This window comes from Zeus faber, assembly GCF_960531495.2.
Source record: "Zeus faber genome assembly, chromosome: 14".
NCBI lineage: Eukaryota > Metazoa > Chordata > Actinopteri > Zeiformes > Zeidae > Zeus > Zeus faber.
In genome coordinates this window covers 17,086,019-17,105,484 of record NC_137200.1, presented here as the reverse complement: position 1 = coordinate 17,105,484, position 19,466 = coordinate 17,086,019, and the positions used below count along the sequence as shown (strand labels likewise).

Genomic DNA, 19,466 nt, shown 5'->3' with positions numbered 1-19,466 from the left:
CTACACGGCTCGGTAAGTGAACTGCGTTTCCCCATGTGATCTAACGGGAATATGCAACTCCATGGTTTAACATTTTTCTAGTATTTATAAATCAAACTCAGTTTTGAAAATACGTTGAGAGATAAAGAAAAACACAAAGGAACACGAATCTGGAAAAATCGCATTTTCCTTCAAAAAAAAGTTTAAAACTTATTTAACTGCTCTTGGTGATTTTAGAAATGCCTGAGATGGCGGGTTTTGTTGCGGTGGGCCACATATGGTGTCAGGAGAGGTGCCCCCTTGTTTTCAGGTTTCACCAGTCCACTGTGGTTGCGGAAATCACCTTCCAGGCATCCAGCGTAGGCTTGTGGTGTCTTGTTGTCGTCGCTGTCGATGTCGACCACTGGTATTTCTGCCTTGATGATGTTAGGCTCGTCAATAAGGACAAGGTTGGGTGGATTTGGAGGTTGACGCCATATGGGAGGATGGGAGTCCAGGTCCAGATCTAGGGGAGTTCCGGCTGGTAACACAGGATAGAAAGAAGTACATTGATTCGCATCATATGGTGGTGGTGGTGGTGCTGATTGTTTCCACATTTCCTGTCTCTTTTCCTGGCCCTCTCTCTTTCTGTGACCTTCATCTATCTGTCCCTTATCCTCTCCCTGCTTCTTTTCTTTATTATTACCTTCCTCTATCCACTCTCCAAAAGCCAGCGAATTGGTCTTGTATTGGTCTCTATTTCTTTTCTCTGTCTTGTAGTCTAACTTTCAACTGCTGTAGCTGATTAAAACTAAAGCTTTCTCCTGTTGGAAAACCTAAGCTGTAACATTCTTTCGATTCCCTAACTTGTTGATCCTTAGCGCTTTACTGTTACTGGTACCCATTGTGAAATTCAGTTAACAGTCCCAGACTGCACTCTATATGTCTATAAGACCCGTGAGGGCGATTTCACAATTCGTTTAGCTTCCAAAGCTGTTTTTAACAGTCCCTGACTGCACTCTACAGCTTCCAAGGCTACTTTTAACAGTCGCTATCAAGAACGTACATCGAGGCGGCGCCCTGGAGTCCCGCCGAAGGACAGTCCTCCAAACGAGGATTTTAGTTTATGCCGGCCCCGTCATCGATGGTCCTCCTGGACGCAGTTCGATCCTGTTTGTGACGCCAGGTAATGTTACAGAAATTAAAGGGTCGCTTTAATCTGCAGTTTGCCAGTCGGTAGTTTTAAATAAAGAGGCAGACCGACGTTGGTTTTTACTTGTACAAGGGTTGGATCAGAGATGTTCTCAAGAGCTCAATCGATTGTTTCCCTTAAAGCGACCGTCCAGGTAAAGATCATTCCTCCATATTCCATGTGATGTGAAGTCACAATGTGAAACCGTTTTGATAGAGTTCAACCTTTAAATCGTACTACTTTTACACACACACAGAGACATCATTGTGGAGGGGGCGTATCCCAACGTATACCGCCGAAGAAGTCATGCATACATCACTTCCGTTAAAAAGATGAGGATCCTTCAGTTTCACTTGTCTGTGAAAACTTTCATCTCCGTGTTGTTATGGATTACGAGAAGCAGGTGGCGGAAGCTCTAAATCATATTGCGGACCTTAAACTGACCAGTGCAATAGATCCAAGCCAGTGATAGCAGCGCGTACCGGACTTAATTTTCCGCATTTAACGCCTGAATCTGATACCAGTGTTATCCCGGACTTGTAGAACATTTCAAACAGCGGATTTCAACTTGTGTTGTTGTGTTGCGATGAAATTAAATATTTTCAAGAACCACCGGAGGAGACCGACGATACGCCCGTTGTTACAACGGAAGAAGTTGAGACGTGATGAAGTCCGTTGAGATTGGTCATGCAAATTATGAACAAGTAGCAATGGACAAGATTCCCAAGTTTACCTGCAAATGCAGTCAGGGGCAAAAGGAAATGAAAAGAGGCCCCAAACAGGCTCTGAGAGTGTAGATGGGGTAGGGTTGGAGTTAGCCCACATAATTAGTCTAACAACTTTGAAGATATTTGGCATACGCACATTTATATATTTAATGACAAACCGAGGCTGATATACAGAGACTCATATTATTGATTGATTCTACATTTTGTTGTGTTGTCTCTTTTAAATTCCTTTCACTTTTATAAAACTTGTATATTCTTTCTGTTAAATAAATGCCTTTTTAAAAACATGACGCTGTGTCGATGACGCTGTTCAACATTCCTTCAAAACACAAGAACAATGCAGAGATTGTCCCATTCAGCAGGTGTCAAGTCCCCATTCAGCAGGGTGTCAAGTAGCCATGTGACAAGTAGCTAGGCTGTGTTGGTCCTCCAACCATTTGCATTCTGGGAGCTGGCTGAATGAAGCCAAGTGTGGGGGAAAACTTTGAAGGTGATTATCTCAGAAACACAGTTTGCCAGACCCTTGTCATAAACAAGTCATAGCTTTAAAAATATTTGCTTGATTTGCACAAGTGACACCTTGTTTGGAAGCTCTGATGCTCCACTTTCAAATGATGCAAAATCTCGAAAGCCACCAAATGACCCTAAAGTATGCGGTGGGTCACATATGTCCATTCTGTTCCACGGTTAAGTCAAATATTGTTACGGTGGGATTGCCCTCATTGTCAGTTTTAGATATTATTTATCTTGTCGGGTGCCACACTCCCAAACAGCCAAATTTCCTTTTTCCTGTCCTTTATTCCTGTGACCCGTTGATTCAGGTAATTTGGTACGTGTTGTAAGATGGGCATATCCACTTGGGTTATGTTGTCTGCTGTAAGCGCCAATGCTCTCTCCTGCCAAGATACGTGTTCCTTTTCTGGTTTTATTATGCTGCCTTGTGTCTCATAGTTACCCTCCTTTTGTGCAATCGGTTGTTAGGCCAGGATGTTGTCCAAGTTAACAGTGGTGAGGTTCCAATTTGGGTCTCCTCCACTTTTGTCTCTTGAGTCAGCAGGATTCACCACGTTCCGCAGCTGATCAACAGCCACCTGAGTAACCAAATAGTCTGGAGACAGGGTTTGTTCTCCCCTTCCGCGAGCTCCTCCGGGGCTCTCCGTACCCGGTTTCCCTGGGATCCTCGGGGGGCTCCCTGTTCACCGCAGGATCAGGGTCTGGTTCCTACTCATGGTCTGGTCTAATGGCCCCTCGCGGTACCTAAGTACAGTGGTTCAGATGATACCATGTGGTGCTTCCCTCTACCCAAACAGCAGTTGCCATCGCTCTAATCAGTGTATAGGGCGCCCCCCCCCCCCCCCTCCTTGGCACGTTCCACCATCTCTGGAAGACTCTCAGGTAGACATAGTCTCCAGGTTCCATCTGCCTTGGTCACTCCTCGTCTGGCTCTGGACGAAGTTTTTTTCCTGTTGGTATATCACTATGTATTGCAATTTTTTGTCTGATATATACTCTTAATTTCATTTGCAATTGTTCTGGACCTTTACGTGGTCCACCTAACACAGGCACAGGCATGGGTCGACCCGGAAGAATTTTATGGGGGTTAGATGTGTTTCTTGGTTCGCTTGCATGTGGAAGCTCATTAGTGCTATCCAACCAGGTTTGTTTCGTGCTTGCACAGATTTTGTTTATTTTCATCTTAAGCGTGCAATTCACTCTCTCAGCAATTCACTCTCTTTGGGTGATACACACGTCCAAGCGTTGGCTTTATTATCAGGTGCTGCATCACTTCTTTCACTGCCTTCTGTATAAATGATGATCCGTTATCTGAGCTGATCTATGCTGGAATACCAAGTCGAGGTATTACTTCTCTAGTCAGAAACTTTATCACTGTCCCTGCTGCTAAGTCTGCTGATGGAACAGCTTCCATCCATCTGCTGAATCTGTCTACTATCACCAGCATACATTTACCTTTTACAATTGACCTTTTTAATCATATCCACATAATCCATCTGTAAGTGTCTAAAGGGCCCCTCTGGTGTCGGAATATGTCCTAATGGTGTAGTGATGCCTTTTTGCACTTTGATTTGGGCACATACTTAACATTCAGCCAGACGCGCGTCTACCATTGATTGAAGGTCCTTACCACTTCCCCCTTGGAGCAATGGTCAAAGCCATGTGCCTCGGTGATGAGAATTCCTAGTAATGCCGTTGGTGCCATAAATTGTCTGTCCTGTGGCCTCCACAGGCCTTCCTCAGCCGCTTGGCCCCTATTTTCGTTCACAAACTGTGTTCATACACACCCGCCTTCTCCTGCATTCTTATAATATCATCTAAGCTTGGCACCGCCTCGGGTATAATTAGTGGCACTTGAATTTCTGTTGCACATTTTAAAGCTTGTTTCGTTGCTTCGTCTGCCATATTGTTGCCAACAATTACGCAGTCATTGTTTTTCTTATGTGCCTGACTGCGCCACCTGTTTTGGTAACAGCAACGCTGTCAGTAAGTCATACATTTCAGTAGGATGTAGAATGGCTGTGCCATCAGTTTTCTTAAACCCTCTTTGTTTCCATATTGCTCCAAACAGATAACACACTCAATGAGCATATGCAGAATCAGTGTAAATATTAATAATACGTCCTTCACCCTTTCTGCATACTGCTGCAAGAGCTTTCAATTCAATTCACAGTTGCGTGAGCATGGTTGTGGACAGGCCTCACTCTGGATTGTGATAAAGTGTTGATCTGCCCGTTGTCTGCTCCGTGGTTGAGCTTTTTTCTGGGCTGCTTTCAGGGCTGCTTTCAGGGCTGCTTTCTTTGTTGACCAGCTGGTATCCTCTTCCACTTCCTGCCTTTTGGTCCCAACTTCCTTTCTTTCTCTGGAGAACCAGCAAGGAAATCAGGAAGCAGACCAGTCCCCCACTGATAAGCCCACACTGCAGACCCATCATCCTGAGGACAAAATCCGATGGAACATAAAAACAGTCCATCAGAAAAGATCGAAAGCATTTGTAACGGACTTTATTACTTAAATGCATCTAAGTCATCTTTAACATTTTTTTGCTTTATACTGGACACTTCAATTTAAATGATCTCAAAGAAAATAATAATCACACGTGGTATTACATGCAAAATAACATATTTGTAATGTACCTATATATCATTGATATGTGTCATTTACCAATTTAATATAATTGATATATGTAAATGACCTATATATATATATATATATATATATATTATTGATAGATGAAATTTACACACATAAATATATATATATATATATATATATATATATATATATATATATATAGGTACTCCTCACTTAACGACCGAGTTCCCTTCCTATAACCTTGGTCGATAAGCCAGGACCCGAGTTATTTCACGGTAAGGGGGCGTGGCCATTGCGAACGCTAGTGTAGTAAATACTGACAGACTGCCAGAATAACACTGAGAAAGGTGATGAGATCACATGTACGGTACACAGTGTATATAGTATATATAGTACATATAGTGTATATAGTGTTATTTCACAGTAAAGGGGCGTGGCTATTGCAAGTGTAGTGAATACTGACAGACTGCGGGAACGAGAGAGACTGAGAACGGTGATGAGATGAGATGTATACAGTGTATATAGTATATATAGTGTATATAGTGTACAGTATATAGTATATATAGTGTGTGTGTATATATATATATATATATATATATATATATATATATATGCATTTTCCACGTACAATTTAAGCTATTACTCTTTCTATTACTATTACTCTTTCACTCACTTTAACTCAACATCAGAAAGTGAAAAGCAGCTACAAAAGCTTTGTAATATTAAATGATTACTTGGATAGTTTCCTGGGGTTTGGTCCCAACACTGAGACGGCTAAAATGAAGGTTCTGAAGGATATTTGTCCAATCATTGACTCTTTCAATTTCAAATTTAAATCCTTGTGTCACTGGATGTTAGTGAATCTACTAGATGGACTGGAAAACCATGAAATGACTTTGAGGCATGCATGGTCTTGAATTGGTTCAAGTCTTTAAAGAAAGAGTCTTGTTCAGGGTGTATAGATATTAAAGATGGACCATGGCTCATGGGTCATCAAATGAACAAAGAAAAAGTATTGGCCAAAATCGACACATGGATCCCTGTCGTAGTCTGATGTCTGGATTGACCTGCCTTTGTCTGAAGCGGTCCAAATCGTAGTAGCGACAGGAAGTCCTCTTTCCACACTTTCTATTCCACAGAATACATGTGGTGTCTATGACACTGCCGTACACAACCGGTGCAGTAAAGAAGGCTGCAGAGAGAAAAAAGAGAGGGGGGGGGGGGACGCTTAAACAACACATGGGTAATTCTAATAAGGCTCACAGAATCGCAAGAATTGAGCTGAATTGAATGGAACCAAAGTGAGGCTGTATTAGTTGACTTGAATTTGGGCAAAGGCTGCCTCCCTTAATCATAGTTGCTACAAACTGCGCCTTCCCCTGTAAGAATGTGGCCTTGTGGGTAACCAGTGCAGGTGACGTAGTGAAGTGGCACGTGTGTTCAGCTGCAGCCACAGTGAGTTGCAGGATGCTAGGAGAGAAAAGTCAAGTTAGCAGGAAAAAGAGCGGAGAACACCACAGAGGAGCTGTGCATTATGTTTGCTGCTGTACCGAAATAAAGTGGCACAGTTGACGGAAGAGTTGGCCAGACTCTTGGTAAAAAGTTTGTTACCAGTTATGAGCCAGGTTAAGCCAAAACGAGCTGGCGCAACACCAGAGGCCTCCCAACCAACCAGTCTCTGACTCGTGAAAGCTAGAAGGTAACACTAGGCTCGACCAGGTTTAATTCTGCAAGAGAAGCCAAGTGTCACCTCATTCAGCGAGAAATAAATAAAATAAATAAATAAACCAACAAACAAACAAACAAACAAACAAACAAACAAGCAAACAAATAAACAAATGAATAAATAGACAAATAAACAAACAAATCAATAAATAAATCAATAAACAACAAATAAATAAATCTGCAGCAAACTGACCGAGGGGAAATGGCGGCGTTCAGGGATAACTGTACTCTCAGAAACCTGAAGCACGTCAGGGTAATAAGCCCAAATATCGCTGTCATTCTCAGAGAAAGAAAGGGGAAAAATAAGTGTTCCAGAGTCGTAATATTGTAAGCTGTGATGAACCCTGTTCTGGTTTGAGAAGTACACTGATGCACTGGTTTTTGGTTACACAGTTCTATTAACAAAATAACACTTTTTTCAGTTGCAAATGTGTTTTGTCACATGTCTGTGAGAAGTCCATACAGTATGCACTCATAGACATTGCTCCTCCGCCTTAAGTTGCTTTCCACTGGGGAAGGATCCATTTAAGGATGGTGCGAAATAGGGACTACTGTGGGTAAAGTTGATGTTAAGGGTTAAATTATCATCCAGTACCACTACCTCCTAGTGTTATAAGCTGGGCCTTGCCCCTTTAAGAAGGTAACCTTGTGGGTGAGGTAGTGGAGTGGGTGTGTGTGTTCAATCGCGAAAACGGGAAAAGTAACACTGTAGAATTCCACCAAACAACATTGTCCTCCAGGCCAGACTCTTCCAAGCATTTTCCGAGCATTGTGAGCTGTTAGTTTCAGAGCAGTTTGTCAGAGGATATTGTGCAAAGCAACAATTTTCTAAGCACGGATTGATGGATCGCCATGTCAAACGCTCTTTAGCAAACGCTGAGTCGGTACTTTCAAATTCATTGTTCACTTGACTGAAGGATTTATTCAGCAGTAATCCAGGTGGTAGATCGGGTCTTCTGGAATGTTGAGGTATCAGGTTGTCTGTGCAGGACAGCCAAACCTTGCTTGGCCCGTGGTGGCTAGAATAGCACAATGTAAACGGGGTCCATCTCCCATTTCACTATTTAGCATACAGGAGGGATCTATATATGTATCTATAAGATGTTTTGACAGTATGGAGAGACAGGAAAGAGAGAGGGGATGACATGCAGCAAATGGCCTCGTGCCGGAATCGAACCTTGGCCCCTGCGGCAAGGACTTTCATCCTTGAAAATGGCGCACTCTACCAGGTGGGGCAAAAAAAATAGCATTGTATTCCAAAACACCCCCTCTACTATGCAGTCATTTATTCCCCCAGGGTCTAAACCATGCTGACAAAGCTGGCCTGCATCCTCCCATCTCAGGATTCTGATTCCACCTCCTTTATGTCGCTAAGATTTTATGAAAGATTTTCGGATTCTATGAGAATTTATCAAACTGTTTGGGAGAGTTGAAAGGCATTGTTGTTGTACTACTCCCTTGCTACTGAATTTTGCGCAACTCATGTTCTTGAATCTAGATTCGGCCACTCACCCAAAACCCGGAAAAGCATGAACTCAATCCCCATTGCAAACGATTTGTCCTCTGGAGTTACTGTCCTGTAAAATGAGACAACATAGAGATTATTATTATTATTATTATTATTATTATTATTATTATTATTATTATTATTATTATTAGGGGTCCAGCTTGCAGGGGTGGACCCTGTGGTTATTGCTCTGCGTATGCACAGACATGGTTGAGGCCTTGTTAGAAGCGAGACATTTCAGTTGTCTTGACATTCAAGTTTGATCAATATCGATCTCCATTCGGAGCAGAAATTTGTGAAATCATCATCCGAAGTTATATAAGTCCAAGTGTCGTCTCTCGGAACTCATTCCTCTGCAGCCACTTCCAAGTACGACATCTAGACAGACAGCTTGAGCCGGTGCTGCATTTAAAGGAAACTCGGAAAACTAATTTGTGCTGAGGTTTACAAAACCCCGAAAACTACAATCGTTCAAAGAAGATGTTTTAGCACCACGGAAGTTCTTAGAACCATTGTAGGAACCGACCTTTTCTTTTGCACCTACACTGCAGGAACGATCATTATTCCTAAAACACTGTTCTTCAGGGATATTTAAACCAAACGCCAGAACAGCAACATGCAGTGACGTCCATACAAACTGTCGGAGTCGAAAACAGTCAAAAACATATTCCTTGTTTGTGTCCTCACAAATGGAACTCCATGTGTAAGGACACAAACACAGATTATGTTCTGGACTGTTTTCGCTTGCAGCTCCAGAGTAATGGGTCCCAATTGTGCCCGTTTTATGTAAAAAATTGATGAAATGTCTCTGAGGGACATGCAGTGTTCAGTCCCTTTGAATGGAACCGTGTTGTTGGGAACTTCCACACGGAGTGATTACCTTCCACAGAGACACCGTGAGACAGGGCTCTGTGCACTAGTAGACGGACACCTTCTAATTTTTAGGAGTAATTACATGCAACAAGTGGATCGTGATGATAATGGCGCCTCCCCTTGCGGTCGCCTGCCCTGGACTTCGAGCGAGGATTAAATTCCAAAGGGATACGAGAAACTGTTGCGTCCTCTACCTGACCGAGACATGGCTGAACCTGCTGGTGCCGGATGAAGCCATTCATCCAGCCGAGTCCTTCTCTGTGTTCCACGGCGACAGATCATGGGAGTCAGGGAAATCTAAAGGTGGAGGCGTCTGCCTCATGGTAAACAACCGCTGGTGTAACCCCAACAACACCAAGTCTCTCTCCCGCTCCTGCTCGCCGAACCTGGAACAGCTGACCATCTTATGCCGTCCATTTTATCTCCCCCGGGAATTCAGCATGGTCATTATCACAGCCGTTTATATTCCACCGCAAGCGGATACCGACACAGCACTGTTGGACCTGTATGATGTGTTGTGCGGATTTCAAAACAAACATCCCGACGCGGCTGTGTTGGTGACTGGGGACTTTAACTGCCTTAAAAACCTTAAAAAAGTTCTGCCTAATTTCCACCAACACATCACATGCGCCACCATGGGAGATAGAAGTGTGGACTATTGCTACACACCATACAAGAATGGATACAAGACTGTCTCGCTCCCTGCTTTCGGGAAATCAGATCACACCACGATTTCGCTGGTTCTCATTTACAGGCCTCTGATTGCGCGAGAATTGGTGGTGACGAGGGAAGTGAACCGGTGGACGGACCAATCAGAGGCTGCGCTTCAGGGCGCTCTGACTGACATCGACTGGGACATGTTCCAATCAAGTTCAAGTGACTTCAGCGAGTTTGGGGGAGAAGACGACAGCCTTCACGAGGCCTCGCCTGTGAGTAGTGAGAAATGGTGCAAGACCAACTCACGAAACGAATGTCGCCAAAGAATCATCAAGCTGGCAGACCAAGGTACAAGCCAAGGCCAAAACCAAGGCAGAGAACATCCTCTTTAGGACGGGCGGACACCCCCACCGTTGATAACCAAGGTCTGTCGGTGCTCCAACTCAATGTCGAGGGCCTTACCATCGCCAAACTCGAAGTCATCAGGCATCTCGCCGATTCCAACAAAGTGGCAGCGGTCCTCCTGCAAGAGACACACTGGGTGTCAGATGAAAACCTCAAGCTTCCTGGGTTCTCCCTCGCTGGATCCATCCACAGCAAGAAGCATGGAATGGCAACCTTCGTCCGAGATGGTTTGAGCTGGGCAGCCACCAGCCAATCTCCACCTGGCTGCAACATCGAGTGGCTGGCCACCAAAATCCAAGAAACATCTGTCGTGAACGTATATAAGCCCCCACCAACAGCGCTGACTGCATCATCACTTCCATCCGTGACTGCTCCTGCCATCTATGCAGGTGACTTCAACTGCCAACATAAGGATTGGGGTTACCAACACACATCACAGGATGGAGAAGCACTGAGTGAGTGGGCCTCTAACGTTGAGGCACTACTGCTGTACGACCAAAGGAGCCCCCAAGCTTCTGCTCTGCATGTTGGAACTCTTACACTAACCCAGATCTGGCCTTTGTCATATGCCGCAGTAACGACCTGAAACCGGAGAGACGTGTCTTGGACAGGTTCCCTCGCTCACACCACCGGCCATCCATCATCAAAGTACCATCCCTAGTTCAGCTGGTAGCTGGCAAACCGGTCAGGAGAACTTCAGGGAGGCGAACTGGCAGTCGTTTACGGTGGAAACAGAAAGAAGAACTGCTGGTCTCATGGACCCAGAAGCAGAAGATGTGGATGCTGCATAACCATAGCTTCATCCTACAAACCAGCGATGGCCAGACCAGCAGGCTCAGAAGGCTGAAGAACGGTGTCCTGCAAGGCTCTGGCCTCTCACCAATGTTATTTAACATCTATATTCACGACCTGCCAGACACAACATCCAAGAAGTACGGCTATGCGGACGACCTGGCCATCATGCTTCGATGCCCAACATGGAAGACTATGGAAGAAGGCCTCAACCGAGACATGGGCATCCTGGCAGACTACCTCCAGAAGTGGCACCTTCAGCTCAGCATGGGCAAAACAGTGTCTGCAGCTTACCACCTCTACAACCGGGAGGCAAGAAGGGAACTGGACGTGCATGTTGGCAACATCCGCCTGGAGTTCCAGCAAGCCCCCAAGTACCTCGGCGTATGCTTGGACCGGACGCTGTCCTACAAGCAGCACCTGGATGAAGTGAAGGCCAAGACAACCGCAAGGGTCTCGCTCATCCGCCGCCTTGCAGGCTCGACTTGGGGAGCTTCCCCCCAGACCCTATGCATATCCACGCAAGCTCTGGTCCAACCCGTAGCGGAATACTGTGCCCCTGCCTGGAGCAGAAGTCCACATGCGAACAAGGTGGATACTGTCATCAACAGCGCCCTCCGGATAGTAACTGGTTGTCTGAAACCCACCCCTGTGTCCTACCTGCCAGTCCTAGCTCGTATCGCCCCACCCAGTCTCCGACGGGAAGCAGCTACCCTCGCCCTGGCAAGAAAAGCCCAGAAGAACGACTGGCACATCCTGTACAAAGCCACAACAACACCGGCACCACCATGCAGGCTCAAGTCTCGCCATCCCTACAACAAGGCAGTACAAGAGATGCTACAGTCGATCCCTGACGACTTGTCCAAGGACGCCTGGCTGGCAGCATCCTGGAGACAATCGTGGGAGACAGCTGCGCCCTCCCGCATCCAAGAATACATCCGGGACCCAGGAGGAGGTGTAAAAGGAGAAGACATGCCACGCCACCTATGGACCTCGCTGAACCGCCTGCGTACTGGTGTCGGGCGCTTCAAGTCATCTCTAAAGAAGTGGGGCCTATCCGACAGTGCGTCATGCGAGTGTGGGGAACCTGAACAGACTGCCGAGCACATAATCACCAGCTGCCCCCTATACAGCCTTTTTGACCTAGAACTGGAGACGAGGGCGTGGCTATATGACACTGAGTTGGCCATCTGATGATATACGAAAGAAGAAGAAGAAGCGAGTTTACGGACGTTGCGGTGAGTTTCGTGGCTACGTTAGCGGACAGCATTGTTCCCACGGTGAAAGTTGGGATATTTCCAAACCAGAAGCCGTGGGTCGATAAATCCATCCGCTGCGCTCTGAATGCTTCAAGAGATCCGCCGTCGTTCCTGTCCCAAAGATGGCCTCTCCGGCCTGCCTGAATGACAACCATCTGGTGGCCCTCACCTCGGTGGTCATGAAGTGTTTTAAGAGGCTGATTAAGGATTATATCTGTGCCTCCCTCCCCCGCACCTTGGACCCGTTGCAGTTAGGGTTAGGGTTAGGGCCAGCGTACCAGCAGAACGGATCCACGGATGATGCGGTCTTCCAGGTACTGCACACAACGCTCACCCACCTGGATGGCCGGAAGGGAGCCTATGTGAGATTGCTGTTCAACGATTATAGTTCAGCTTTCAATAACATAGTCCCCACCAGACTGGCTGTCAAGCTGAAGGAGCTCGGACTGAATATTCCACTGTGTGCCTGGATCCTGGACCTCCTCTCAGCCCAGCCCCAGGTGGTTAGGGTGGGGAAGCACATGTCCAGCTCCCTCACTCTGAACACAGGATCCCCCATGTCCTCAGCCCCCTACCATACTCCCTGTACACACATGACTGTGTGGCCAGGTCCAGCTCCAACACCATCATCAAGTTTGCTAACAACACCGTTGTCGTGGGCCTGATCACCGACGGCAATGAGAAGGCCAACCACGAAGAGGTGGCTGACCTGTCACTCTGGTGCCAGGACAACAGCCTACACCTGAACGTCAGCAAAACTAAGGAGCTGATTGTTGACTTTAGGCGAGGATTACAATCGAGGATGCACACGCCCTTGGTGATTAATGGGACTTCTGTTGACAGAGTGAGCTGCTTCAAGTACCTGGGAGCCCACATCACAGAGGATTTAACATGGACTTTACAAACAGACACTCTGGTGAGAAAGACGAGACAGCGTCTTTACCACCTTGAGGAAATTCCGGGTCTCAGTGAGGATCCTCAAGTCCTTCTACTGTGGAGCAGTGGAGAGTATCCTGACAGGCAACATCACTGCCTGGTTTGGGAACTGTACTGCTCAGGACAGGCGGGCCCTGCAGAGGGTGGTGCATTCAGCTGAACGTACCACTGAAACTACCCTCCCGTCCCTGCAGAATGTATACAAAAGGAGGTGTAGTAGCAGAGTCCGTAGGATCATGAAGGACCCTCATCACCCCAACAGTGGACTGTTCCAGCTGCTACGGTCAGGCAAGCGCCTTCGCAGTCACACAGCGAGAACAGAGAGACTGAGACGTAGTTTCTTACCGCAAGTCATAAGAACTGTCAATGCTGACCTCACCAGGGGTCCTCACTGAGCCACACACATAGGCTCCACTACCTTACTGTACTGTATGTAGCATGCTGTACCGCATGCTGTGTAACTGTTCTGGGTTGTTCGGTGTTACCGTATTGCTGCGCCGTACTGTTGTATACTCTGCTGTTTATCTCACAAACACTACTTCACATTATTTACATGCCACTTTAATGCAAATATCTGTATATACAAAAATAGCCCATCCCATATATATAAGTCTATGGCATATACATAAGCCTATTACCTTTATCTATTTGTACCCCCCCCCCCCCGCAATACCCTTGAGTTCTTGTTTTATTTTATTTTATTTTATTCTCTCTATTTTATTTTATTTTATAGTATTCATAGTATTACAGCATTACGTTTCAGGAATAAGTTAGTTAGTCAAGTAGAAATTCTTAGGTAGCTACTGTGTTCAGTCTAGAACATGTGTGTATTCACCGGGTGCATTGCATTGACATTCACTGCATATATAAATGAAAGTATGTATATGTATGTGACAAATAAACCTCTTGAATCTTGAATCTTGAATCATAGTAATTTCGCGTCACCAGGACTCATTAAATTAAATGGAAACTCGGAAAACTGTAACACATTTCAGAAGTAATGCTGATGTAAAGATTCCATGGGATTACACATTCCATGGGAGAATGTGTAATTGGTGTCGAAACAAATTGATGGTGTAATGAATGCGAACTTGAAAAACTATAATTCTTACCTAACACGACTAAGTTGGAACCCGTGCGTTGCTGCCTGCAGCTATATTTATTATTATTATTATTATTATTATTATTATAATTATTATTATTATTATTATTATTATTCATAACTCTTGAACAAGGTACAGATACACAGATACAGAACCCAGTGATCTTAATATAAACTTTTATAAGTGAAAAGATTTGCAGTTTGGAGGTTTTTTTCAGCCGTTTCCATTCAAGATTTGCATTTTACACACAACAAAATGTTTTCTGTCATTCGACATGTCAGTTTATGCCTCTGTCCTTCCCGAGAGTTCCTACCTGAGCACCATCATGAAGGAGGGGGTTTTGCAAAGGCAGCCGATAAAGAGGGTGAGTCCTGACAGCACGAGGAAGGGAAAGAGGAGATGGGAACATCTGCTGCCACACGTCCCCGGCAGCGCAGAACCTCCATCTCCGCCGCCACCTCCACCTTCAACTCCACCACCCACACACTGACACAAAGTGTAATTCTGTGGAGGGAGCGGAAGAATGATATCATTGGCAGAAGTAAAGTCATAACAAATCATCATGTTACTGATTTGTTTTCATGTGTTCATATATGTCTGTTCATTGGGCCGTTTGGTGGACACAGATTAGGCCTAATCTTAGACTAAATCACACTTTTAATTTGGACTCACTGAAATGTCCTTTATCAGTCATGGTTTAAAATAGTCTCAGACTTGCCCTTGTCTTGGTTTAAAAAATGTGATTTCCAGAAGGAAGATTGGAGCATATCTAGGTCTTGAACTTGAACTTGAACTAAGTGAAGGTTTAAATTAACCCTGACCAGAGGCAGGTTTATCTTTGGATTAATGGGCGTGGGGCCTCCAGGTTGCCCTTGAAGACAGAGGAAATGTATTATCTGGACTAAGACCGGCACCAAGAGCAGACAGAAGGAGCTGACTTTACTCCTGATTCAGATTAAACCCCATCTGCAAATTTTTGATTTTAATAACTTAACAGGTGAATTGGTAGAATATTTTGAAGAAACAGTACTACAACACTCCTATCGTGTTGAATCAAATGCAACAGCATGGTGGTTCGAAAGTTCATTCTGTCGTAGAAACCCCCTTTTGCAGACAAGATTTAAACACAGCTTTCAAACAGCTTTCTTTAGGTTTGGCTACTTTCTGACATTTTTCTGTCTAGCTGTCAATGCTTAGCTTTGTGGGTTATGAGCATTTTGGGGTTACATTCAACATGGAGACAACGAGTGAACATCAAAATATCCCATTCTTTGTGTTACTGTGGCAAATTCAACATTGATTCTACAGAACAGACCATGTGGCAGTGTGTGGTGAGTGATGGGTCGTCCTGGTGGCCTGGTTGGACTTATGTATGTGAAAGGACGGATTGCATCAACTCCTCTTTCGAAATATACACAATCCTGCTTTTGCAGAAAGGGCTGGATTTATTCATTTAAGTAGCCTTTGCAGCTTTTGTGTTGTGGAGACCGAATAAAATGAACTTGTGACTTGCAGCAATTAAACCACAATTTAAATAATAATAATAACTGTGTTTTACTTGAAAATGCTGGGTTCTGCACACACTGCAAGAATACATTTTCAGTCATGCATGGTGGAAATGTTGGCAAAAATATAATATTGAGATGGCCAAATATAACTGATGATAATAATAATAATAATAATAAAAATAATAATAATAATAATAATAATAATAATAATAATAATTATTATTATTATTATTATTGTCCACCATCCTAATGAAAACGCCTATGGCGAGTGCAAAAGCACATACATATGGGTGTGCATGAACGTGCCATTTGTCTAAGCCTTTGCAGCTTTTGTGTTGTGGAGGCCGAAAAAATGAATTTGTGACTTGCAACAATTAAACCACAATTTAAATAATAATAATAATAATTATTATTATGTTTTACTTGAAAATGCTGCATTCTGCACACACTGCAAGAATACATTTTCAGTCATGCATGGTGGAAATGCTGACAAAAATATAATATTGAGATGGCCAAATATAACTGATAATTAAATAAATGAAAAAAAAAAAATAATAATAATGATAATAATAATAATAATAATAATAATAATAATAATTGTCCGCCATCCTAATGAAAATGCCTATGGCGAGTGCTAAAGCACATACATATGGGTGTGCATGAACGTGCGGTACACTAGGATGCTGGTTTGAGGGTTTGAAAATGACGTCACCCTAGTTTAGTGTCTAGTTTTCACATGTGAACACATCCCTTTGAGAAAGTAAACCAGGCGTAGCTAGTTCTGTCAGACAGCTCAATGGCGCCACATGCTTTCCCGCCCCTTATTGGCCGGCCTATTTAAGCAGCCAGTCCCTCCTGCTCTACCTGCTTTGCTGCCTGCTTGCTTGCTTGCTGCAATGCCACGCTCTCTCCACCTCCCCTGCATCCATCCATCCTTCTATGCAGTGGAGGGGATTCAAGCTCATCACTCACTATATTTCTACCTCATTGAGTATGTGATGAACACTGGGATTGATGAACAGTAGAGGCCAGACACCCACCTCAAACGCTTGCAAAATAAATATAGATCATTGTAAAGTAAGTCTAAGAGTTGTCTGTCAGCAACTGATTTAAAGGAAAATGTAAAACGAACTGACTTTGACTTGATTTCCTATTGTATGTAGAACAATAGTGTCCTTGGTGTATTGCTGTGCAATTTATTTTGGGAAGTGTGGATGGCTGTTGAAGGGTTCAGACACAGAAATGAGGAGTCATTGGATCCCATTCGCACCTTGCATTAACCCTCATTTACCCCGAGATGACAAATCCAGATACGCAGGTTAGTTAATGCAAGGTGGAAACGGGGTCTAAGAAATAATAGCTTCATATGGAATTTGAATTACATTGATTTCTTTTTGAAGGTATTTAAATAACAACCTATTTGTATTATAGTTAAAAAAAATGTAATCGATTGGTTATTGCATAGGACCTTATCTTTTAGTTTTGGACATGACCTTTTATTTTTCTTTGTCTTTTTCATTTATTTTCGTGAATCTTTTATTTTTTGTTATTTTTTTACGTATCCCGCTTCTTTAGCTGTGCTGTTGTGCCCCAACAATTGTGTAACACTAAAATGTGCTTACATCAAAGATTTATATTTGCTTTCAGCTGAGGGTGAGAGTTTGCATCAATGTGTATATATGTGTGTGTGTGTGTGTGTGTGTGTGTGTGTGTGTGTGTGTGTGTGTGTGTGTGTGTGTGTGTGTTAAAGTCTGCAGAGAGTGCAGCAGACGTGTTGGTCATCTGTCTGAAATGGGCAAAACAGAAGTGAAGCTGTGAAGTGGACGGACTTCACAGCTTCTGTTTCCTTTCTAAATGTTCCGCCTACGACCTAAGATACTGTAAGGCCAGAGGAAAACAAGCAGCACCTGAGGCCAATGCCCCAAATAAAGTAGACGCTTCTGGTCAAAGAAAGGAGGGGTGGAAGAGGAGTTCGGTGGACGAGAAGTGCCTGAAGGTTGTCCTGGCATTGCAGCTCCATGGGGTTCACCTGCACTTTGTGGTTGGTGTTGTCCGTCTCCATGGCGACACAGCCTGCAACGCAGGGCGATACAAACTCCACTCCGTTGGAGCCACACACCGGGTTGAAGTCATCTTGAGGACACATGCAGCCAGCGCTGCACGCCAAGGCATCCTGACTGTCAACACACATCCAAGCATGTACGCACACTTATGAACAGGTACTGCAAGTATTCTTTCTACCGCATCCCTGTAACTTCCCCCATTTACCCACTGGAAATATTCAAACTCTGTAAATATTCATTATTACTGTTAATGAAGTCTTACTTGTTGCATCTGAATATTTTTCTTACAATTTTTTTTTATTATTTTTCTCCTTTACTGGAGTCAAATTCAGAACATCTAAGTGTAACTGGCCAAAAAAGCCAGATTCTGATCCCACACACACGCAAATACACGCTCAACCAAATCCAAACAGCATATATTCATGCGCAAATGTTCAAACACACACACACACACACACACACACACACACACACACACACACACACACAAGCACACAACCTTTGGTAACACAGCAAACATCACAATTGCAGAGCAGGCAGTGATCTTCTCTCACAAAATAACTACAACAAGATGTCATTTATCTCCATTGGCTATCCAACATGGGAGACACACGGAGATCAAGAGGTTGCTGTACTTGGGCGGGAAGACGCCTGCGATCCTCTGTGTGGAACAGCCGATGAAGATGAGAGGAAGCCCAGTGATCAGGCAGAGGAAGACGGCCGTGCTGCACATCTTGCTGGCGCTCATTACCGACAGAGACATCCGTCGCATCACGATTCCTCCCAGGATGGTGCCCATTACAGCCAGTGGTATGGTCACCCCTCCTGTAGAGGAAGACGTGTCACTGTGATTAAATTAAATGGGCAGGGTAACTAGGTAACCTCCATCTTTATTCAACTACAACTCCAACAATTCCATTCAAATAGCCTAAAAACCAACAACTATTCGTGTTTTGAAAGTTGCATGATACAGTATATCTCCTTTGAACTTTTGAGCTTTTGGTAGATCCCATCACTTGTGTGAAGTACTTAAGTATCTTGCTGTGCAACAATATTATTTCCTGTTGGTGTCCTATCCAGTATATCATCACATAAATAAATCACACCGTCTCCTGCTATGCTAATGGTTTCACTGGTGCTTGGTAGGGCTAATGCAACTACTAAGGTGCAGTTTATCAGACAGGATTTACTCGACATCAGGACAAACCTAATCCCATTTAAATGAATCCAGAATTTTAAAAATGCCTCTCTGATAAATTGCTGCATATAAGATGAGTGAGTTCTCGACTAGGAAGTCCTGGACTAAGGTGATGAAGGACTCGTCAGCTCCTTCTGTCTGGTCTTGGTGCTGGACTTCCTCGAGATAATCCATTTCCTCTGTTGTCAAGGTCGACCTGGAGGCTCCATGTGCATTTATCCAAAGATATACCTCCCTCTGGTCAGGTTTCATTTAAACATTCACTTAGACCCAGATTATCTTTTATCTTACTACTGGAAATCAGACTAGGGCAAGACTAAAATAGTCTGAGACTATTTTAAACCATGAATGAGAAAAGCCATTTCACTTAATCCAGATTAAAAGTGTGAAATAGCCTAAGATTAAGCTTAACCTGTCCCCGAGGAACCACCCCTTAGAGCAGACCTGGGCCTTT

The 19,466-nt window shown here is 44.1% G+C and overlaps 1 protein-coding gene across 1 annotated transcript in view; it reads right to left on the bottom strand.

The window, feature by feature from the left end:
* Positions 1–212: 212 nt before the first annotated feature.
* The window catches only part of LOC307239878 (solute carrier organic anion transporter family member 2B1-like), a gene marked incomplete at both ends in the record, with an annotated part of 35,942 nt that continues 16,688 nt past the window's right edge, over positions 213–19,466 (bottom strand). Inside the window, 8 exons of the mRNA XM_080013457.1 lie at positions 213–499; positions 4,700–4,826; positions 6,054–6,178; positions 8,224–8,288; positions 14,557–14,614; positions 14,665–14,707; positions 17,742–17,928; positions 18,450–18,639. Coding sequence (XP_079869583.1) covers positions 213–499; positions 4,700–4,826; positions 6,054–6,178; positions 8,224–8,288; positions 14,557–14,614; positions 14,665–14,707; positions 17,742–17,928; positions 18,450–18,639 — 1,082 coding nt within the window. The remainder of the gene's footprint in view (positions 500–4,699; positions 4,827–6,053; positions 6,179–8,223; positions 8,289–14,556; positions 14,615–14,664; positions 14,708–17,741; positions 17,929–18,449; positions 18,640–19,466) is intronic.